Source organism: Pinus tabuliformis, chromosome X (genome assembly GCF_031772625.1).
Source record: "Pinus tabuliformis cultivar Carrire ecotype Pingquan chromosome X, CPIR1, whole genome shotgun sequence".
In the NCBI taxonomy this organism is placed as follows: Eukaryota; Viridiplantae; Streptophyta; class Pinopsida; order Pinales; family Pinaceae; genus Pinus; species Pinus tabuliformis.
Window position 1 is genome coordinate 1,708,942,091 of NC_142308.1, and position 25,201 is coordinate 1,708,967,291.

A 25,201-nucleotide genomic window follows, 5' to 3' on the forward strand; every position below is an offset into this window, starting at 1 on the left:
ATCTATTGATAATTAAATTATTTTTTTATAAACCTAATTTCAAAATATACAAATAACGTAGGCTGTTTGGAAATGTATGACTGCATAATTTGTAAAATTACCATAATAAAATCTTTTTTATTCTCACTTTCATTTAAATCTTGCATAACCAGCCGACAAATATTATGACCTCCACAATTGCGGGGAGTACTACGCCAGGCCGACTGGGATAATGGAAATTATTTGGATGTTCGAGGCATGCAATAAATAACAATTATGATGGGTGAAGCATATAGGTTGTAAGGAGATTGAAAGCAACTTTAGAACGTTTGTGCTTCGACTATTCTTTCGCGAGGTCAGGTCTCGGTTCGATAATTAACAGATTTTTTGGGTGGAAACGGATTCGTTCAACATGGAAAGAGGAAAAAGACGCATTTCTAGAAAACAAGAGGATACAGTTATCGATCATCTCCTGGATATTGACAACTATGGCTCTGCTCTGAATGTTTCTGACAACGTTATCGATCGTGCCCAAATAATTATGAAAGAATTGATTGAAACCAATGGAAATATACGCAAGAAAAACCAGAGTGCTATCTATGCCGCATGCCTTTACGTTGCTGGTAGACAGCATGACGAAATGAAAACGATGGAAGAAGTTGCAGAGAAAACCAGCGTGGACAAGAAGGATATATTCAGAGCATTGAGATTTATTACGAAGATTGTTCCAAAGACAGCTTGCCCTACATTGTTTCTCACTAGCTCCCAGTCTCAACCACAAGAGGAACCTGCCGATCATGTGAATGCAAATGATAAAGGTGGTAAATGTACGGAGAGTAGAGATAATGTTGAAGTAATGGTTACCCAACATTTGCGGGCTCATATTATACGTCTATGCAAAGTCCTCAACTTTGATTCTGAACAAAAGAAGTGTGCAGAAGATATGACCACAACAGTTGCTAAAAATAATTTTGGGTTATGTTCCATGCCTGCCACGCAAGCTGCTGCAATCGTATGGATATACTCACTTTTCAACAGAAATCAAGAAGTTGATATAAAAGTAATCGTTGAACATAGTACGGGAAAGATATCCATTAGGAAAACCTATACGCGGTTAGTACCACATCTTCAAAAGTTCTTACCTAAACATATAATTGGAAAATCTGAGGATTGGAAGAAAAAGTTAAGCATGCATTAGAATCGAAATTGAAAATAATTTCTTTTAGGGTTATGCACTTCAAGTTATCTTATTTGAATACATTGTTTGTTTTTGAGCTACAGTTTTTGTAAAGAGTTTTGTTGGGTGAAAAACAGTAAGGTTTATCAATACATTCGATGAATTTGACAAAAAATGTATTTCTAATTATTATTATTACTATTTAATTTTAAGGTCACTGCCATATTAAATTATATATTTATTGTTTTGTTTATTTGTTTTTTTTAATTTTATTTTTAATAATATATTTATTTTAAATTTTTAAAAGTAATATTATTTTTATATTCAAATTTAATTATTAATTAATTATATATATATATATATATATATATATATAATTTCTTTGAGAAGTGCTCTCCACTTTAGTATGGAAGAAATGTTGTAATGTTTTACTTTGTTTAGCATTTTGACTGGGATGAAAATAAAAATAGGAAAATAAGCTTATTAATTAAAATAAAATTGAGGTAAAATAATCAATTTAAATTGGGCTTTTGTGTTACTTAAATATTTTGACTCTAGGTTTTCACAATCTATGATTTTTCTCATTAAGCCTAACAGGCTCATTCTATAGCACAATATGATGTGTAATGTTGTCCATCATAGTAGTTGAAATCTTGCTCATGTGGGCCAAAATAAAAGATTTTAAAAATGTAAAAATAAAAAAAATTAAATAACTATACAAAACATTTAAATAATGTTAGCTCATATAAAAGAATTAGATCTCTCTAAGCTCATATTAGATCAGGATTTAAGATAAATCTATATTGGTGATATTCTTCTCTAGTATAAAGTATTCTTTTCCAATATAACCTGTATTAAAATCTCAATTTACTTCCATTTAAATTGTTATGCTCTTAACCTGCAAAAGATACCCAAATACAGAATATGCGAAGAAAGATACCCAGAACATAGAATAGTGAGAGACAACAACAAATATTTTATTATTCAGAAAGCAATGTTCACTGGCCTCTTCAAGGGGGAAATCACCAATAGAGCAGAGCTCAATACAAAAATAAGACACGATGCTCCTCGTAGGAAGTCTCTATCCTTTATATATGACTCATACTTGCAATACCATGGATCAATACCATGGGTTTTATTAATACCATTTATCTAATACCATGGCCCATTTGCAACTAACTGTGGTCTCGTCATTAATTGTGGGTTAACCACTTACAATTATTAATATGGGCTTTATTGACTCTTTACTATGACTTGATCCCACTACATAAATAAGGGGGTTAGGGTGGGACCCTAACATGCCCTCCTCCTTAAGAATAGCCTTGTCCTCAAGGCTGAAGCTGTGGAAACTGCTGAAGAATAGTGGCTGGTTCCCAAGTTGCATCTTCCGGAGAGGTGTCTTTCCACTTGACGAGAACTTCCCTAATCATGCGGCCACGCAGATACCTTTCTCGTGTGTCTAGGACCTGTTCAGGTTAGAGCCAGATTGGCCCTTCCTTGTCCAATTCAGGTAAACTGGTTTGAATTCTGCAATTGTTTCCAATCACTTTCTTGAGGCATGAGACATGGAAAACTGGATGGATTTTTGCAATAGGCGGCAAAGCCAGCTTGTAGGCTACTTCTCCAATGCGCTGAAGTACTTGATATGGTCCGTAGAATTTTGGAGATAGTTTCTGACAACCATTGTCTTTGAGTGATGTTTGCATATATGGTTGCAGCCTCAAAAAGACCTGATCCCCTTCTTGAAATTGGCGCTCTGAGCAATGCTGGTCTACCTATTGTTTCATGCGGTTTTGAGCTTGATGAAGATTCTCTCTAAGATGGGCGAGCATGGTTGCGCGGCTTTGTAGGAGTTGATCCATTGCTTGTACCTTTGAGCCCCCCTTAATATAAGAAGTAGGGGAAGGAGGGAGTTGACCATATACTGCTTCATAGGGAGTCATTTTTGTGGTGGCATGATAGTTGGTGTTATACCACCATTCAGCCAGAGGTAACCATTGTACCCAAAGATGTTGCTTTTCTGAAGTGAAACACTTAAGGTAGGTTTCCAGACATTTGTTGACGGCTTCCATTTGACCAACCGTTTGTGATGATAAGAAGTACTGAGTTTTAATTGGGTGCCTTGTAGCCTGAAGAGTTCCTGCCAAAAATTATTGGTGAAGATCGGGTCGTGATCGGACACAATAGAAGTGGGTATGCCATGCAATTTGAAGATCTGATCCATGAAAGATTGAGCAACCAAAGTCAGTGTAAATGGGTGGGGTAGGGCGCAGAAATGAGCATACTTCGAAAGTCTATCCACAACCACCATGATGACTGACTTGTTTCCTGACTTTGGAAGACCTGTAATAAAATCCATAGAAACCTCCGTCCATATTGCTGCCGGGATGGGCAACGGTTTTAATGTTCCTGGTGCTTTGACAGTCTCCCTTTTGTGGCGTTGACAGACATCACATTCTACTACAAAAGTGAGGATTTCCTTTTTCATGCCTGTCCAAAAAAATGATCTTCTGGTGCGAGCATACGTCTTCTGAAAGCCTGAATGTCCTACAATGGGGGATGAGTGCAATTCTACCAAAATGCGACTTTTGAGGGTGGATGTTGGTGATATTATGACTCTTTCCCTGTAGCGAAGAATCTCATCCTGCCACGAGTAGCCCTTGGTGGAATTTGGATCCGTCTGTAATTGAGAAATGAGTTGGGAGAGTCCAGGATGTGAAAACCATTCCCTACGAGCTTCTTCAATCCATTTTGGAATGGGAAGGGAAATTGCTAGCAGGGTACTTCCCTCCTCAAATTGGTGAGATAATGCATCTACTACACTATTTTCTTGCCCTTTCTTGTAAATGATCTCATAATCATATCCCAGCATTTTGGCGAGCCATTTATTTTGTTGTGGGGAGGATAGGCATTGCTCCAAAAAATATTTAAAATGTGATGGTCTGTGCAGATTTGGAAACGTCGCCCCAATAAGTAAGGTCGCCAGGTCTCTACTGCATGTAAAATGCCCATCATTTCCTTCTCATAGGTAGATTGGCCCAGATTCTTCCCACTTAGTTGTTGGCTTGTGAAGGCCAAAGGTCGCCCTTCCTGCATTAAGACCGCCCCAATACCCGTACCCGAAGCATCACATTCAATGAAAAAATATTTGGTGAAGTCAAGTAGTGCTAAGACTGGAGAGGAACACATGGCATTTTTGAGAGTTGTAAATGCCTGTTGTGCATCCTCATTCCAGAAGAATGAAATTTTCTTTAGGAGTTGAGTGAGGGGCTTCGTTATGCGACCATAATTGTGGACAAATTTGCGATAATAGCCTGTGAGACCCAAAAATCCTCTCAGGCTCTTCAAGGTCTTAGGTTGAGGCCAATCCTGCATTGCCTGGATCTTTTTGGGGTCCACCTTGACACCTTCACACCCCACAATGTGGCCCAAATACTCAACTTCTTCCATGCCAAACGAACACTTGGACATCTTGACAAATAATTTATGCTTGCGGAGCAGTTGCAAGAGTAGATCTACATGCTGAAGATGTGCAGCCCAAGTGCAACTATAGATGAGGATGTCATCGAAGAAGATAAGGACAAATTTCCTGAGATATGGTTTGAGAAGGTGGTTCATAAGGCTCTGAAAAGTAGATGGGGCATTACAAAGACCGAATGGCATGACCAGGAACTCATAATGGCCTTCATGAGTTCGGAAAGCAGTCTTTGGAATGTCGACTTCCTTCATGCGAATTTGGTGGTAGCCTGAGCGAAGATCCAGCTTAGTGAAGAATTGAGCCCCATTGAGTTCATCCAGCAAATCGTCAACCACCGGGATGGGAAATTTATTTTTGACTGTCAACTTATTGAGGGCCCTGAAGTCTGGACACATGCGCCACTCCCCATCTTTCTTGAGCACCATGACCACCGGTGATGAATAAGGACTAATGCTGGGACGAATGACACCTGCTTCCAAAAGTTCCTTGATTATTTTTTCTATTTCATTCTTTTGGGTGAACGGATATCTGTATGGGCGCACATTTGGGGGTTGGGCCCCTGGAACCAAGGTGATGCTATGATCATGTTCCCCTCTCAAGGGTGGAAGCTCATGAGGCTTGTCAAAGACCGGCAGATGGTTATTTAAAATCTATTGCATCTCAGGATGAATCGGTAGAGACTTGGTTTCGACTGCCTGAATGGCATTACATTGAGCTATAACTCCATGATGGCCCTTTTTTAGCAATTTTTCTATCCTATGCAAGCTGATGATAGAGGGAGCTCTCGCCTGGAGTCCACAGAGGGTATGTGTGGAGTTGTTCTGCTTAAAACTCATATATAACTCCTGGAAATCCATTGTGATTGGCCCAAGAGTGCGAAGCCATTCAGCACCGAGGACAATGTCGCACCCTCCCATGTGTATGGCAAACATGTGGGTCTTCAACTGATAATCCCCCATTTGAAGTTTGACATTTTCACAGCGGCCTTCACATTTCATTGTGCCCCCATCCACAATTTGGACTTGGAAGTTAGAAACTTCTCGTACAAAACAATGCACTGCTTTCGCGACTTTTTGATGGATGAAATTATGTGTACTTCCACTATCAATCAAGACTACTACTGGGCGATGTTTAATAAAACCTCTGATTTTGTAAGTTTGAGGTGAAGAAATCCCTGCCAAAGCATGCAGCGAAATAACTGGTTCGTCAGGGACATTGTCCTTTTGGTTGTCCTCTTCTACCGCCTCATGTTCCTCCAGTGGTGGATCTTCCTCCAATGAGCTGTAATCAGTGGCATCAATTTGAAAAAATTTGGGATCCTTTCATTTATGACTTGGGGAGTATTTTTCATCATAGTAGTAACATAATCCTTGCTTTCTTCTTTCGGCCATTTCTGCAAGTGACACCTTTTGAACCTTAAGTGTTTGAGTCGTGCTGTGAGCCTGTGGGGGGCGACTCTTAGCGATGAAATTTGGGCGACTGTACTGGGCTGCTAACGCACGTTCCACGTTACGAGCTACCTTACAAGCCTCCGTCCATGTGGGAGGGTGGTGCAGTAAGACATGGGATTTTATGGCTTCTTTAAGACCGCTGATAAAACATTCCGTGTAGAACACATCTGAGAGACCCCTAGTGCGGAAGGCTAAGGCTTCAAAGGCTGTAATATATTCATCCACTGTGCCAGTCTGTCGGAGCTTAGTAGGATGACCCAAAAAAGAAGATTCCTGGTCAAAGCGTTTTGTAAGAGCTTTTTTCAAGGAGGTCCAAGTCATAAAAGGTCCATTGCAAAGTTGATGCCATTCCCACCATTGCCACCTTTCATTGTCTAAGTACATGCTCCCCACCATAAGCTGAGTCTCTTTATCTAAGATGTTATTTAGATTGAAATACTGCTCCATTTGTGCTATCCATGCTGCCGGGTGAGAACCATCCAATTTATGCATATCCAACTTGGGAGGTCGTGGATGGGATTGTTGGTGGGAGCCCCCGAGGTGAAGAGAGTGGCTAGACTCACCCTCACTATGTCCATTGCCAATATACGCCTCCTCATGGGCTTCCTCCTTGCCCTTTGGGATTATGCTCGGGATTATGCTAGTTAGTCAGTCAAGCTGAATTTAGAGGGATTATAAGGATTCTTCAAGTTTGTCCATCCTCTCATTGGCCATAGCTTGAGCTCTAGTTTCTACCATGCACCGACCTGATGTTCTTGAAAATTGGGACCGCCCAAAAAAAAATTTCACTAAGAATTGAATGGTACCACCGTGCTCAGCTCGTTATCCTGATTTTGATGGGCTAGATTACCAATAAGCGCCCCGGGAGATCTCAGACTTCCAAAAGTCCTGCGAAAATCATGCCCCTGTATAGGAACCCCACACAACTACTCAGATCAGGTGGATCTGAGAGATCTAAATGGCGGATCAGATAGCTCTAAGTGGTGGAACAGATTGCTACTGCAGATCTGATGGATCTAATAGATCGAAATGACTGGTTTGCTAACTCGGAACTGCGGGACTGATGTCCGCTACTGCTGCACCCCTTTGCGCGAGCGGATCTGGCAGAGATGATGCGTGATCCCCGGATAGAAAAGGGAACTATGGTCTCGAGGAGTGTCAGGTGCTACAGATCACAATATACATAAGGGTATGACAGTAGTACTCGGCCTAATGTTTCAGGGCTCTAACTAAGGAGGATCAACTGTACCCTTAGCCGTACAACCCGAATACCCTATCGTATGGGCGAGTAATCTCTCCGAGTGCTGTTCTCGGTGTACTGTAGCAGCAAGACGGCCGACGGTTTATCTATGGCGAGGTTGCAGAGGAGCTAAGGGGCTTCCGATATACCTAGAAGGTACTTGGAAGACAGTCCATACGCGGTTCTGTCTAATGCGCTACTACTCGAAGGGGTACCCACAGGGGTTACAAGGGAGTCCAACAAGCGTGACCACCTCTTGTATTTCCTGCGTGCATGCCTCCCCAAATCTGTAGGTTTATACGCTCAACGACAGATCCCATGGTTTAAAGATGCCAGAACACGTCTCTAGCCAAAATTTTTTTTTGCTAAGAAATGGAGATCCCACCGGCCCTGGAAAGTGCTCTGATACCACTTGTTATGCTTTTAACCTGCAAAAGATACCCAAATACAGAATATGTGAAGAAAGATACCCAGAACATAGAATAGTGAGAGACAACAGCAAATATTTTATTATTCAGAAAGCAATATTCACTGGCCTCTTCGAGGGGGCAACCTCCAATAGAGCAGAGCTCGATACAAAAATAAGACACAATGCTCCTCGCAGGGAGTCTCTATCCTTTATATATGACTCATACATGTAATATCATGGATCAATACCATGGGTTTTATTAATACCGTCTATCTAATACCATGGCCCGTTTGCAACTAACTGTGGTTCCATCATTAATTGCGGGTTAACAACTTACAATTATTAATATGGGTTTTATTGACTCTTTACTATGACTCGATCCCACTACATAAATAAGGGGGTTAAGGTGAGACCCTAACATAAATAATAACAATTTAATCCCAGACTCAATTTGATATGCTATTAACAAGTACATAGATTTTTTTTAAGTAGATTGAGCGATTTCATTTGAATCAAGTCTTCTGAAATATCTTTTCTATTTATGACCATAAAGCTGTGGGGTATTCACTTATTTTATTTTATTTTATTTTTTCATAATTGATTATTTATAAAGAAAAATTTCAGACCAAAATAAAACCTTTGGAAATGGTCTTTATTTATTTGGGTTTTCCTTTGTCAAGTTGTTAGTTGTCTGATTTTCGTGTTCCTTTGCTATTTCTTTGTTTGCACTAAGAACCAGAGGTTCATCTCTGCCTCGTAAATCATTTTCCTTGGTGAAGCTCTTAGGATGAATAAAAAACAATCCTTAGAAAACACCTGGTTATTAAAATGTTAAATTCGAAAAGTATTCGAGTCCAAACCGAAAAGCCTGGCCAAAAATATTTCTATCGTTCACTACATGGGAGTATGTACTTACCACAGCTGCTAAAGACTTTTGAACAATGTAATGTTTTCCGGATTATATGTTGTAACAGGCAACAAAAATACAAAGAACAACTTCTATAAGGCACCAGAAAGAATATGCCAAAACCGAACCCCAAACAAAAAACAACTACTCCATTAGACACTCTACTATACACAAGAAGCTTATGCCTTCAACCAAATGCAAACAACCCTACAAAACCACATATCCAATCTTCAGCGGCAGACGTACTAGAAAAATATGATATTGAAACAACCTGAAAGAACAACTTAAATTTAATACGAGGGGACAGAGTCTAAACTTTGACAAGGTTACTGAAAGATAAGCGAAGAAACATACCTTTCATAGCCTTTTTGTTTGCACCTGTCCCATGCAGATAGTGCAGATTGAATTTACCAATACAACAAATTCAGCAACGCTAATCTAAAAAATCCGGGAAGCCTCCTGGCTTCATGAACAGGGATGATCATAATCGTATAAAACACAAACTTGGATATAAACAGGGAAACAGAACTTTATCCTACATAGTGTTTCATTTGTTTACTCAAAATTTTATTCTACAAAGTGTGCTACATTTATTTGCTCAGTTAAGAAAAAATATATGGAATTTTTTTTATTTTTCTGTTTTTTTTAATTACAATTATTTTATTTATAATAATGCATTAGCATAAATCCAATCTAAATCGAGAGTATCATATTAATTCTAAATAAAGTGAGATAAAGTGATATTTATTTTATTTTTGATGAATAGTTATTTGTGAAAACAATTAAAATATTTTTTCATAACTACTTGTTTGCATTAAATTTTTGTTTCTATAAGTAAACAGAAAATTCACAAAGCTACTTTGTCCAAGCCTCAATTTGCCTGGGCATTAATAAAGGAAATTTAGTCTCAACCTCAATTTGATTTGCCATTAATTCGTTAATAGAATTTTTAAAAGTAGATTGAACCATTTCATTTGATTTGAAATACATTTTCGATTTATGACAATTAAGGGATTCATAGAATTGGAGCCTGAATTTTTTAAAGTAATTTGAGCCATTTCATTTGAATCAAGTAAGATTTTTATCTAGGTTAAAGAATAGCTATTTGTGTAAACGATTGGAAAACAGTTAACATAATTTTTCATAAAATTTATGAGGAAAATGTCGATAATCATCCATGTTGAAGATAATGGAGAATATGTAAATCTTGAGAGATTCAGTTCAATGGAGCCTTAGATTAGGAATTAGTTCCTACTTCTTAGGTAGTTGTTTTAACTTCCTGTTGTAACGGCTACAACCACCCTCCAAAATTTTTCCTTTGTCCGTTTTGGAGCCTCTCTACCAACCTTTCACAACACTTTTGCCTTAGCCTGTTTTGGAGCCTCTCTACCAACTTTTCACAGCACTTTGTCTTGCTTCGTCAAGTATTCAATCTTCAGTGTTTTCCTCGCACAAAGACAACATGTCGATCATAGTCGATCCATTCCCCTCACGCATTGATCACTTGGACTTGGTCTAGCTGTAGGCCAAGTATCTTCCCCTTAAATTGCGCATTTCTGGAGGGAAGCCAATCTTCCCTCCAGAAATTGTGCAATCCTCTATGGGAGCTTGCTGCGAGCCAACACTCCCAACAGGATTTGCGCAAATTTCCCTAGCAATGCTGCCTAGCCTAAGATTTGCACAAATCTGGGCAGAAGTCAGCTGCTCTGCCCAGAAATTGTGCAATCCTCTTGAGTAGTCAGCCCAAATCCTCGCTAGGAATGCACATTTTTCCCAAGCAGTTGAGCAACTACATGCATGAACAATCTGGTTGATCAGTTCCACCTCGGACTGAGGAAACTTGACTTGCATGTATGCATGACTTACTCTTCCTCGAATAGCAAGAGACAACATGCAAAAGACATTCCATGATTTAGGGAGATATTTTTAGCAGCTGGGAGTTACATGCAAAGTTGTTTTAGAAGTTTCCCTCCAAGTGTCGCTCTTTCTTAGATTTGTGGCATGCACGTGATGAGACCAAACTTATTTATTTGACGCATCAAAGATAATTCATTCACATCGATCTTAGAGCTCTGACATTCCATAGCACATCTAGGGCTCATTGACACGTCTGACTCAGTTATTCACAAGTAAGTGGCCTCAACTTGTCTTTCTTAGCATTTCTGTCGATTTTTGTGTATTTGCTTGTGTGAGTGCTATTTTCTTGATTTCTTCGAATGCTTGTTGTCATTTACATGTATATAAGTTTGTCCTAGCTCTGTTTCAGTTTTTTTTACTATTTCACAGCTGTCGCATGCATGAAACTATTTTGCAAGGACGTTTGCCCAACCAACGAACTGCCTCACCCACATGCGTGTTGATCTGTTTGTTGAATCTTTCGTTCGTGTTTTTCATGCACTACCAATCACTTATACTATCACTTAGTGCCACCATGCATTCACTGTCTTATTTTCTTTTAGTTTCCTGTCAGCAAGTCGGGCCAACCTTGGCCTGAGCTTTGTCTTCACCAAGGCTACATTGAACAATCTAGGGAAGGAAGGCTCACCTTCCTCTCCAGAAATGTGCATTCTTGCCTAGCACTGGCCTCAAGGACTGTTTTGCGTATTTCTGGAGGAGAGTGGCTTCTTGGCCCAAGAAATTGTGCAAATATGTCCTTGGGCCAGCGGTCCTTCCTAGTTGGAATTGCACATTGCGCAATCCCAACAGCCAGCTACCTAACTGGATTGTGCATTTCGCAGATCCAACAACTGGTCTTCCTTCCCAGATAGCCCAAACTACCTTTTGCATAGTTCTGGTAGTCGATCACCCAGTTTCCCAGTAAAATTTGCATAATCTTGCTCATTAGTTTCCAAGGTATGTGTTGTGTCCTTCCCTAGATTTGCTTTGTTTCCACTCACATATTTCTTTCCATGCATGCTGCTTGTTTCAAGATCATTCAGGTGTTCATCTGTCTCAATGGCTTCCAAGGGAACATGATCACATGACATTGATGGAGTTGTAGTTGGAGCAACAGTTGAATATATGTCCTCTAGTTTGTCAATCTATGAAGATAAGAAGCTATATCTAGACAAGGACTGTCACACAGAATGAGTCGTTCTTGCGGACAAGGTCGACCTCCCTAGTATCTAATGATATCTAGTGACAAGCAAGCCAATAAAAAACTATCTTTCTCTAAATATGCAATTTATAAACAAAGGCAAACAAGTGTTTTAGGCCTACCTTGGGTCTAATGCAAGTTTGTGGAAGTCTCGCTCCTTTGATCCAACTGAGCTCCCTTGTAGCGAATCTGCAAACACAAACAAGCAAACAGATTAAATAGCACCCGAAAAATGAATATCATAAAGCATACTTATCATGATGATCAAGGAATTCATGAAACAAATGACATAAGACAATTTGTTGAGAAAAATGAATCTGATTGTATTAATTCAAATCAAAGAAGAACTTTACAACCTGTGCCTTGATGCTGTACAAGCTCCTCCCAGGGTCCAACAAGAAGTCTCATCTACTTTGACAAGTTTCACTCTCTTCCCAATGAAGCCAAAAGGTATGTGATCTCTCCTCTCAAGCTTAACTAGGAAGTCTCAATTCCACCAGCATTTACCCTAAAAAATGTTCAGCTTCTAACCCTCCTAGCAACCAGCCCAATGCCTTAATTTATAGTGCAATGGAAGGAAGTTACTAGGTCCTCCTTCAAAGGGATAAAGTCCTCCTTCGAAGGGATAGCTCCTCTCATCAAGGGATTAGCTCCTTCTCTTTTGGGATGCATGAACCACCTAAGAGTGAACCATCCACGTCAAGGTTCCTTCTAGAATCATCTAGAATTAACGCAAAGTGAGTTTTTAAGAATAAATTTGCGTCTTTTTTACTTTCACAGGGGTTCGCACCCACTCCTTTAGAGACAGAGCGGGCAGGTCCGCAGGTATTGTGAACAGGGGGTGCGGGACCGCAGGCAACAATGAGAGAAAGTGCGGAACCAAAGATTTGTTGATTTTTAATGTCTTTCTCTCATTTTCAAAGCTTGACATGAAGAGCTGAGGTCCGAGACTTGCTTAGGAGGACTATATAAGTGATGATAGACCCATACTGACTGCAAATAGTGATGGTGACAATATTTTGTATAACAGATTGCCCCCTAAAGTGCGAAGTCTGTAGTAGATGAGGATTTCATTTATCATCTAGGAAGAGTGAGGCACTTTATCATTTCAAGGATCATCTTGTGGAGAGCCCGGTTGGAACCTGTAAAAACATTCAATGCATATATATATATATATATATATATATATATATATATATATATATATATATATATATATATATATATATAGATATGAGATCATATCATCGCTGAGGTAGGCATTCCCATACTCAGATCAAAATTGACTAGAAAACTAACTACTGCTCTGATATAGGAATGATCTTGTAATACATCACAAGTATAGACACATGTAGACACAGTATGGATGCAACCATCTGTTTATGAATAGTCCACAATATAATGAATACAAAATTCCTCGTAGCCTGGATGGCGGAAACTAGATCCAGGGTCTTCATTTCTACTTCTCGAAATAGTACGATTCCATCCATGTGAATGAATGTGTTGAAGTCGAACATAGTAGAAACCACTTGATTACCAGTCAATGATGTAAACTGTTAACAAGTGTGAGAGAAACCACCAGTAATGTCAATGGCTCTCAAAGTACTCAGTACAATCCATGAGATGTGAATAGATGTGTTGATGTTGAACATGTCACGGAATCCTTTGATCGAAGGTCAATGATGCAACATGTCGTCGAAGGCGAGAAACCTGCCATTGAGGCATGCAAATCCCAAGGTACTGACAATTTCTAGATCAACTCTCTAGATAATGAGCTGAAGTCGATAGAAAGTGATCCGTCGTAGACAAGCCCACAACACGAAATCATAGATCAAGTTTGAAGAAATTTAGTTGCAAGGACTGACTCAAGGATGGTCAAGATGGGCGACAGATATTTTGTAGATGAATGGCTTATTTGCACTGACCTCTTGAACACATAATGACATAGCAGATGGTTTGGTGACAATTGACCCAAAGTTAATACCCAGAAACCAGCTGAAGACTTTCAATGTGGTTTGATCAACTGTTAGGAAAAGGATTTCCCAACCTAGGGGAATAAAAGTGTCGTGTTCAAGAGTGGTTACAAAGTATGACAAACATGCTCATTTTTCTCTCTTTTCCCCCACCATTTCTGGCAAGTACCTCTTTATTTTTGACAAGCTTGAGGAGGATAACATTTGCTTGATTATAAGCTCATCCTTCGGATGAGTCCAACTTAGTTTAAATTCGAACCCTAAGAAGGAGTGGTCCGTTCCTGTTTGTAATTGAATAGGTCCTTTACTGTTAAATTTTAACGAGTCCAGTATAGGAGAAACTCAGCGTTTTTCAATTTTAGAGAGTCTGAAAAAACTTAAGAAGACTCCATGGTTGACCTTTTTCGTAAATTTGTGTCTCCCAAGCCCGAAAAATTATAAAATAATACTTGATAGAACCGCTTGATCATTACGACCAAGGAGTACTTTTCGTAATTAGTGCCTCTGATCCAAAAAAGTAAAAAAGCGATCAATGACACGTCGTTTTATAACCAATATCGAATTTGAAACGACAAAAATCCGGCAATCTTTTCATGTTTTTATGGTCAGAAAAAGAGCTGTAAGTGGACCGTCTTTTTAGTTTCGTTTTAACGAGTTTAGAAAGAAAAACTTGGCAATCTTTTCATGTTTTAGGAGTCAGAAAAGAGCTTAAAGGTGACTCTAATATTTTTTTGTCGAAAATGACCGATTTCGCCTGAAAAATCCGTTATCCTGAACAAAAACTCAAACATTACTCATACCTGTTTATAATGGATAAAAATGCTGCAAAAGTTACATTTCTAAAGTGAAACATAAACAAATTAACAACTCATTTATTCAAAAAACTTATAAAAAGGGCTTTCGTCAATTCATTTTTACTGTTTGAGTTTTGGGTAAGAAAATAGAGCTTTTGGTCAGAAACTTCCCGTGAAGATTGCGGAAAATCCGTCTGTTGGAATCGAGCGCCGTCTCCTCCAGGTAATCCACATCATCCTACTCTTCAATTTCATCCATTTCAAATTGATTTTTAGGGTTTCATTTCATTTTTTAGGAGCTTTTAGGTCAAAAAACCTGTGCGCGGGGGTCTGCAGGCATAACACAGGGGACCCGCAGACCCCGACTTTTTTGCAATGGGGAAAAGTCAGGGGTCCGCACCTGCCGTGAAGGCAAGGTGCAGACCCACGCACTGTCTCTAACAGAGAGTGTGCGTACCCCGCGCAAAGGTTTTTTAAACCTAACAAACTCAAATTTCACCCAAAAATTCCAATTTTTTATATTCTAATTCGCCTTTTTGTTGGATGTAGAGTATACATCATGCTTGATTGGCAAGAACGGGAGCATGAGGACGTAGATCTCGCCGTGATAAATCATCAAACTTCGATCGATGCATTGAAGGCATGCAGATTATACAAATTCTGGGCCATACCTGGCATGAGGGCCAAGGTGGACTTTTTGCAGTGGTTGGTAGACAGGTGGAGCATAGAGGACCAGTTCTTCTTCATTGATGGTCACCAGCTTGAAATGGAGCCGGAAGACATATACCTTTTGATTGGTTTGCCTAAGAGAGGTGAACATTTGACTCTATTCGGGACTAGGCCAGGTGGCCAGTCTGTCGATAGCCTCCGGCTAGAGTTTTGTAACAACCAGACTAGAGACAAAGGGATAGACATCAAAACCATATCCCTTCCTGAACTCATGGTAATCGCGTTTACTGTTACCAGGCTTTGTGGGAGCGCAGCACTACATATAGCCACTGGATCCCAAATGCGGATGGCAGTTGACTGCTTTCGAGGCACCATCTTCAACTGGTGCGATGCTGTGTTGGCTAATGTAAAAGGCCAACTGACTAGAGCCAAGAATGGACAACTGAAGACCTTTGGATATGGTGCTTTAGTCGTGAGCTTTGGTCTGGAGAGGGTCCCAATGTTGGTCCCACAACACCTCATTGTTGGAGCTGGACTTCCTCGAGAGCCCAAACTGATGCGATGGGTTGCAGTTATGGCCCGTCATCCTGAGGAGGGGAGAAAGGTCGTTCGATTCACACCTGAGTATTTCCATTGGTTGGAAAACTAGGTTTTTTCTATTCAGGACTTTCCTTATGCTGGGGTAGATTTTCGCGGTTTCCCAGACATGGCTCTTCCACTAGGAGAGCAATGGGATGACTCAGGTAAAATCATTTTCAACATTTTTCTAATTTAATTTTTTTTGTTTTTATCTCGTCCCAAAATTGATAGTAAAAGTTTCAAATGCAGATGTGGGTCCACAGTGACCAGCCGCTCTCCGGCCTTACGAGAGGAAACAACCAGCTGCAGCGGCACCAGCCCCACAGGACGAATCAGCAGAGACCTTGGCCAAATTGGAGAGCCATCTAGAGCATTTGACAGGAGACATTCTAGATATCGGCATAGATGACATTCCTCTTCGACTACAGCGCTATGTGATTGGGGTCCCAGGACCTTTCAGGAGGTTCCTTTGTAAGGTGGCCCGCACAGTGGTTTCTTATCGAGATCATCACCAGTGATAGGATGATCGCCTATTATAGACACATATGACATTTTTGCTTTTTGTGCTATCATTTTTGCCGATCATAAGGTGTTTTTAAACCTATGATTGAGGACGATGTATATTTTGACACACTCCTATATTATACTATATCACTATTACCGGCTTATCTTGTAAAACATGTTATGGAATGTTTTTAAATTTACTTGTATGATTATTGCAAATGTCTATTTAACATTCAAGAAGCAATTGCATCTGCTAATGTATTTAAATATCTTGGAATATGCTGATACTCAATATAATCAAATTCACGTTCCAAGAGATGCACTCTCAAAAATAATATCAATAATACTGGATTTCTAATGGCATATACTCTATTAAGTTGTAATACAACGAGTTCAGAATCTAACCTCACTATCAAACTCTGAATCCAAAATGAAATAGATTCAGATAATAACTCAATCACTGCACTATACTCTGCAATGTTGTTCGTTGTTTGACCAAGGCTTACCCCATGCATAGATACCAACTCGTCAGAGGGCGAATAGATAACCTAAGCTGCGGAAGAAATGTTCCGCGTATTACGACAAGCACCATTAGCAAAACAATGTATGTTTGGAGAGGCATCAACATTTGCAATATCAAGAGTAAAACCAAGATAAGTAGGAATAATGACGAAAAACACTCTCTAAGCTAAGCACACTTTTTAAACTAAAACACACCAGCTAGAAAGAAAATTAACCTAACTAAAAATCTCCACACCCATTTTTAAGCATAATACCTCTTCAGGTAAAGACCATTTCTGGGTTTACCTAAAGAGACCCCGTCAAAGTCTACCAATTCATAGGCTCCTTTTGCCAGCTTTCGCTTGACAACATAGGGACCATGCCACATAGGTACGAATTTTCTAGCGCCTAATTTATCATTTTCTTGATCATACAATAAGACTAGGTCTCCTTCTAAAAAATTTCGAAGGGTCACATTTCGATCATACTGAGCTTTAATACGTTTTGCATGAGTTTCAATTGCTAATGCAACATCACGTCGATTCTCATCTAGCTGAGCCAAGTATAACAAAAGTCTTTCCTCTTCGGAAGTGGCTGGAAGTAATTCGATGGCCATTTGCAATGATGGGATTTCGCATTCAATGGGTAACACAGCTTCCAGACCATAAACTAGTTGGAAAGGAGTGAACCCTATTGACGTTTTTACTGAGGTTTGATATGCCCAAAGCACTGAAAATAGCATGTTATGCCAATTCGACCTATGAATCCTAATGATTCGTCGGATCATGATGACTAGAATTTTGTTGATGGCTTCAACCAGTGTTAGAAAATCATATATTACGGAGCAATGGAACACATAAAATATTGCAGAAATATAAACACAGAAAACGCATAGAACAAGAGAGACACAGATATACGTGGTTCACCCAGTTTGGGCTACGTCCACCCTGAACAGCCAGTCCTTCCTTTCTATTATCCAACAAAATGAAGAGACACAACCTACAGCAAATCCATTGTAATATCCTCTATTTTCTCTCACAGTCTCACCTCTCTGTTTCTCGCTCATAGAATACACATCTATATCTCAGCCTCAAATACAATGCCCTCATACAAAGAGAGGGGTTGCCTTCTAGGGAAAAAAACCCTAAACTAAAAATAAGTTCTACTGTCAGATCATCTGCCTAATGAACGGCCCAGATTGACTAGAAATTACTGTACTTTTACAAGGTAATTTTACATTTGTTTTTAGCTTCGGGGGCGCTGCCCTCGAGCCCTCGCCGGGGGACCGCTGGCCCCCGGACCCCCGCGGGGGGGTGTACAAACTTCCTGGGGTATACATCCAGTTGAAACAAAGACCTCTGAACAATCATGCTCCACACACAACAATCTCCCACTTGGAGAATGATTGTAGAAACTCCACCGCTGCTTCATTTGCTTGACAATGACTCCTCTTCGGACCTGGTTGTTTCTCATCTTCATCGTCATCCTTGAAGACCAATTGAAACTGAGCATATTCTCAGTTTCTCCCTGGTTACAACTTTTGTTAGCATATCTGCAAGATTCTAGTGTGTATCTTTTCCAGCTTCAACTCTCCATCTTCCAACACTGATCGTATGAAATGGTACTTGAGCTGTATGTGTTTAGTCCTAGAATGAAATGCTGAGTTCTTTGCAAGATGAATGGCACTTTGGCTATCACTATATAATGTGCCCATATCATGCTCCTTACCCAATTCACCCATAAACCTTTGTAACCAAATCATTTCTTTACTAGCCTCTGTAGCAGCAACATACTCTGCTTCTGTTGTTGAAAGTGCAACAACAATTTGGATTTTTGAAACCCAACTGATAGCTGTTCCTCCAACAGTAAATACATATCCTGTAGTGCTCCTCCTGTTATCTCTGTCACCTGCCATATCTGCATCAACATATCCTTGTAGAGAAATGTTTGAACCACCAAAGCATAATGCTTGATTTGTGGTACCTTTCAAATATCTAAGAATCCATTTCACTGCCATCCAATGTTCCTTTCCTGGATTGTTCATGTACCTACTTACAACTCCCACTGCATGTGCAATATCAGGCCTTGTGCAGACCATTGCATACAGTAAGCTTCCAACTGCTGATGCATATGGAACTTTAGACATATAATCCATGCCTTCTTGGGTCTTTGGGCACATTTCCTTGCTAAGTTTGAAATGGCTAGCAAAAGGTGTACTAACTGGTTTTGCATTTTGCATATTAAATCTTTTCAACACCTTTTGTATGTACTCATTCTGAGACAATGTTAATTTGCGATTTTTCTTGTCTCTAGTTATTCTCATACCAAGGATTTGTTTTCCAGCTCCCAAATCCTTCATTGCAAATGAATTTGCCAATTTTCTTTTGAGTACATTTATTTCCTGCATGTTAGATCCTGCAACAAGCATGTCATCCACATACAATAACAATATAATATAGCTACCATCATTTTGCTTTTTCAGATAAACACAATGATCAGAGTGACATCTAGTATAACCTTGTTCAGACATAAACTTGTCAAATTTTAGATACCACTGCCTTGGAGCATGTTTTAAGCCATACAAGCTCTTCTTCAACCTGCACACTAGTTTCTCCTTCCCTTTCACCTCATATCCTTGTGGCTGCTTCATATATATCTCTTCCTCCAAATCCCCATGGAGAAAGGTTGTCTTTACATCTAACTGATCAAGATGCAAATCTTTAGCTGCTACAAGACTTAAAATAGTTCTGATTGAAGTCATTTTAACAACAGGAGAAAATATTTCATCAAAATCAATACCTTTCTTCTGTGCAAACCCCTTCACCACAAGTCTAGCTTTGTACCTCTGTTTTCCTCCATCTTCTTCCTTCAGCCTGTAAACCCATTTATTCTTCAATGTAGTTTTTCCTGCAGGAAACCTGACTAAATCCCAAGTCTGGTTATGCATTAAGGAGTCCATCTCTTCTTCCATGGCTACCTCCCACTTCTTCCTGCTTTCAACCTGCATTGCTTCTTCATAACATTTGGGTTCACCAGAATCAGTCAACAATAAATAATATAATGAAGGAGAGTATCGTTCAGGGGGTCTACTTATCCTGGTAGATATTCTAACACCACTTTCAGGTGTTTCGGGTGCCTGTTGTTGTTGTGGTGGTTGCTGTTGTTGTGGTTGTTGATTATTATTATTTTCAGGCATCTTTACTTTTTCAGTGATTTCATCAAGAACTGCGTATTCCTTGCTTTCCTTTTCCTGTTTCTTTTCCTGCAACTGATTCTTATACAAGACCTTTTCATTGAATATTACATCTCTGCTCCTAATGATTTTGTGATTTTCGTAATCATATAAGCGATAACCAAAATCATTAACACCATATCCAATAAAGGTACATTTCTTTGACTTTGCCTCAAGCTTTGTTCTATTTTCTTTATCAATATGGACAAAGGCCTCACAACCAAAAGGCTTTAAAATAGAGTAGTTTACCTTTTAACTTGTCCATGCTTCCTCTGGAACACCACCATCCAAGGAACTTGAAGGCCCTTTGTTTATTAGATAAACAGCATTATCTACAGCATCTGCCCAAAACTGTAAAGGCAATCCTGCATTCAATCTCATGCACCTTGCACGCTCCATGATTGTTCTGTTCATCCTTTCTGACACACCATTTTCTTGTGTTGTTCTTGAAACTGTCTTCTCTCTGTGAATTCCATGTTCTGAACAATACCTATCAAACTCTTTGCTGCAATATTCACCTCCATTGTCTGGTCTATGACACTTCAATTTTTTTCCTGTCTCAATCTCAACCAAAGCTTTCCATTTCTTGGAAGTATCAAATATATCAGATTTATTCTTAATACAATAAATCCAAGTTTTTCTAGTTGCATCATCAATAAAGGTAACATAATAATGAGAGCCACCGAGAGATGATACCTGAGCAAGTCCCCATACGTCTGTATGCACAAGCTCTAATTTTTCATTCTTCTTTTCTTTCCCAACTCTGAGAAATCTGACTCTCTTCTGTTTTCCATAAATGCAATTCTCACAGAAGTCCAAATCAACATTCTTCAAACCTGGCAACAAATTCCTTGAGTGAAGAATCTTCATCCCCTTTTCACTCATGTGTCTGAGCCTATGATGCCATAATGTTGCATCTGCTCCTTTGGAAGTTAAAGCATTAACAGAGTTAGAAATACCATTGCATAAATACAATGTACCAACCTTTTCGCCTTTTGCTATTACCAGGGCTCCTTTGGTGACCTTCCACGCTTTATCTGTGAAAGTTGTCACACAACCTTCACCGCCTAACTGCCCTGTTGAAATCAGATTTTTCTTTAGATCTGGAACATGCCTTACCTCCTTTAATAGCCATTGGTTTCCATTCTACTGTTTTACAAGAACCTTACCCATTCCAACGATTTTACAGGGTTTATCATCACCCAGACGAACTTGTCCAAAATCTCCTTGAACATAGTCATGAAAGTATTTCTTATCAGGTGTGGCATGGAATGAAGCCCCTGAATCTACCACCCAGGAATCAATAATATTTTCGAAAGAAAGAATCAAAGCATCTTGTAACACCTCACCTGTCACATTTGCTTCATGATTGTTTTCTCGCTGTGCATCTCCTTCTTTTCCCTTCCGAGATCTACAATCTTTCTTCATGTGTCCTTTCTTTCCACATTTCCAGCACACTATCCCCGATCTGGACTTGGATCTGCCTTTCCTTGATTTACTGTGATATCCTGAGCTCTTTCCTCTTTCCATTTTTCTTCCTCTAGACTCTGCACTCAAAGCATTTCCCGATGTCTCACCGGAGCTTTTCCATCGCATTTCCTCGCTAAGGATAGCACCGACAACATCATCAAACTTTAAAGTACTAGATCCAGAAACGGAGTTACTAATGGCCATTACCAAACCATTCCAACTTTCTGGTAATGAGCACAAGAATAACAGAGCTCTAACTTCATCATCAAAGTTTACCCCTACAGAACTTAACTGACTTGTAGCTGTATTAAAATCATTTAAATGGTTTGCAACAGATCCACCTTCCGACATATTCATATTAAATAACCGTTTCATAAGAAATACCTTGTTTGAGGCCGAGGGTTTTTCATATAGTTTCGACAACATCTGCATCAAACCTTCTGTCGTGGTTTCCTTCGAAATGTTGAAGGCAACTGACGCAACAAGGAAAAACCGTATTGTTTCGAGTGCCTTTCTATCGAGAAGGTTCCATTCTTCGTCTTTCATACCCATCGGCATCTTTGTTTTTCCGCCCAATGGTAGGTATAGATCTTTCTGATACAGATAATATTCCATCTGCATCTTCCAAAGCGAGAATTTTTGGCCATTAAATTTCTCGACCCTAAACTTACCATCTTCCGCCATTGCTCCCACTCGAACCAGGAACCCTTCTTTCCTGCGAGTTTATCAGCCAAATAGACCTTTGGCTCTGATACCAGTTGTTAGAAAATTATATATTACAGAGCAATGGAACACATAAAATATTGCAGAAATATAAACACAGAAAACGCATAGAACAAGAGAGACACAGATATACGTGGTTCACCCAGTTTGGGCTACGTCCACCCTGAACAGCCAGTCCTTCCTTTCTACTATCTAGCAAAATGAAGAGACACAACCTACAACAAATCTGTTGTAATATCCTCTGTTTTCTCTCACAGTCTCACCTCTCTGTTTCTCGCTCACAGAATACACATCTATATCTCAGCCTCAAATACAATGCCCTCATACAAAGAGAGGGGTTACCTTCTAGGGCAAAAAACCCTAAACTAAACATAAGTTCTACCGTCAGATCATCTGCCTAATGAATGGCCCAAATTGACTAGAAATTACTATACTTTTACAAGGCAATTTTACATTTGTTTTTAGCTTCGGGGGCGCTGCCCCCGAGCCCCTGCCGAGGGACCACTAGCCCCCGGACCCCCCAGCTGGGGGGGATCGCCCCCCCTGGACCCCCACGGGGGGGACGAGTCCCCCTCACACCCCCCCGCGTCGAGGGGTGTACAAACTTCCTGGGGTATACATCCGGCTGAACAAAGACCTATTAACAATCATGCTCCACACACAACAACCAGACCATTAGCTTGTGGATAATATGGAGTTGAACTATAGTGACGCAAGCCAATTTTCCCTGTAAGTTCAGTCATCATAACGTTTCAAAAATGACGCCCATGATCAATGATAATCACTTGTGGAACACCAAACCTAGAAATTATATGATTGAACACGAAAATCACAGCTGTTTTGCCATTTGCCTCAAATGTAGGCATCGCCTCGACCCACTTGGTAAAATAATCTACCGCAAGGATGATATACGCATGCCCCCTGGCCGAGTGAGGGTTACATGTAATAAAATCAATACCCCATTTTGTGAAAGGACCGACGGAAATTATAGGGTGGAGAGGAGCAAGTGGAGCACGTATCTTTCGATCAAAAATTTGGCAGTTGTGGCATTTTCGGACCGCGTTAATACAATCTTTAAAAAAAGACGGCCAGAAGTAGCTAGCGCGCAATATCTTTTGGGCTGTGGCATACCCAGACATATGACCACCACATGCTCTAGAGTGACAATCATTTAGAATCCTTTCAGCTTCCTCATGAGTTAAACAACGTCGAAAAGAGATTCCGCCCCACGACGATAAAGAGTATCTCCAATAATTCTGAATTGTTGGGATTGGAATCGTATTTTCCGATGTTCTGACCTTGAAATTTCTGGCCGAAAGGATTGGGTCTGGAGATAAACGATGATATCCCCATACCATGGATCCAAAGTGCTGATTAGAAACAAGGATTCGTCATCAATGGGCTCCTCTGCCATAGTTTCCGTGTCAGCATGCGGGAAGTCACACATTAACTCCGCAAAGTATAAAGATTTCTTCGACTTAGACTTTTCAAATTCCATGCCGAACTCCTGCAGGATCATAATCCATTTGGAGTACTTGGCCCCTAGCAATTGCTTGGTCAAAATATAGATCATAGGGTTGCAATCAGAAATTACTGTAGTTTTACATAGTAAAATGTAATGACGAAAATGTTGGACAACTTGAACAACTGCCAATGCCAATTTCTCCACATGTGAGTATTTTAGCTCAGCTGGATTTAAAGTTCGACTAAGGTAATATATCACATGTTCAGTACCGAATTCATCTTCCTAAACTAACACCATTCCGATGGTGGAATGGGAAGCGGTCAGATACAAGAAGTAGCCCTAGTTGTAGTTGGGAGGATGCAATAACGGTGCATGGGTCAATGCGTGGTTTAGTGCATCAAAAGATTTTTCAGCTATCTCATCCCAAAAGAATGGAGCATTCTGTTTCAACAACTAGGTAAAACCCTTTGTGATCTCGGCATAGTTAGGAATGAATTGACGTAAAAAGTTTGCTTTCCCTTGCAAACTTTGGAGTTGGCGAAGACTCGAAGGAGGAGGAAATTTGACAATAGCTTCAACCTTCGAGGGATCGATGCGAATGCCGGCTTTCGAAACTACAAACCCTAGTAACCGACCAGTTTCTATATAGAAAACACACTTGTGTGGATTCAACCTAATCCGATAATGCCTACACCTCATAAAGATTGCTCGTAAATGGATGAGATGATCAGCTCGATGTAATGAATGAGTAGGAAAATCATCGAGATAGGGTTGCACAATGTGCTTGATGTCATGAAACGCGTAAGACATGGCCCTTTGAAAAGTTGCCCCGACGTTCTTGAGCCCAAAAGGTAATTTGCAATAAGAAAATGTCCCCATGGACAAATGAAAGTCGTTTTTGGTTGATCAACAGGTAGAATATTGATTTGATTGTATCCGGAAAAACCATCCATGAAGGAGAATATTTCACTTCTGGCACAATCATCAATGATTTGATCGATATAGAGAGTTGGGTAATTGTCTTTTGGACAGGCTCGATTAATGTCCCTATAATCGATACTTATTCTTATTGTCCCTTGATTTTTGTTAACAGGAACAATATTCGATACCCAATCTGTTAACGGAATCGGATAAATGAAACCTGCTTTGAGTAATTTTTCAACTTCTGCTTTAATAGCAGCAGCTTTTCTCGGGTGGATCTGACGCAAACATTGCCGGACGGGTTTAGCATCTAGGTAAGTTTTGATTTCATGAACAACAATTGCGGGGTCAATTCCTAGCATTTCCTCATATGACCAGGCAAACACGTTATGGAATTCTTGAAATAGGGCCTTATATGTTTGAATTTCATCTTCTGTACACGAGGCACCTATATGAATGTTTTCAACAATTCCAGGCTTAACCGAAATATCAATAGGAATAGTTCGAGAAATGTTTCCCAAATTTAACTCTGAATCAAGATTTTTCATTGGATTCTGAGGTTCCTTGACATATTCAGTCGCAAAAATTGATGAAAAATCATTTTCAAAACGATCACTCTGGGGTAAAAACGC

At 39.8% G+C, this 25,201-nt stretch overlaps 1 protein-coding gene across 1 annotated transcript; it reads left to right on the forward strand.

Annotated features, from left to right (window-relative positions):
• Positions 1-391: 391 nt before the first annotated feature.
• On the forward strand, positions 392-1,177 carry LOC149146571 (transcription initiation factor IIB-2-like). The gene has a single exon (XM_089452808.1). The coding sequence runs from the start codon at positions 392-394 to the stop codon at positions 1,175-1,177; it is 786 nt and encodes a 261-aa protein (XP_089308934.1).
• The last annotated feature ends 24,024 nt before the right edge of the window (positions 1,178-25,201 follow it).

What these genes read in the sequence shown, in the direction of transcription:
- LOC149146571 (XM_089452808.1), top strand. Translation starts at nt 392, where the DNA reads ATGGAAAGAGGAAAAAGACGCATTTCTAGAAAACAAGAGGATACAGTT.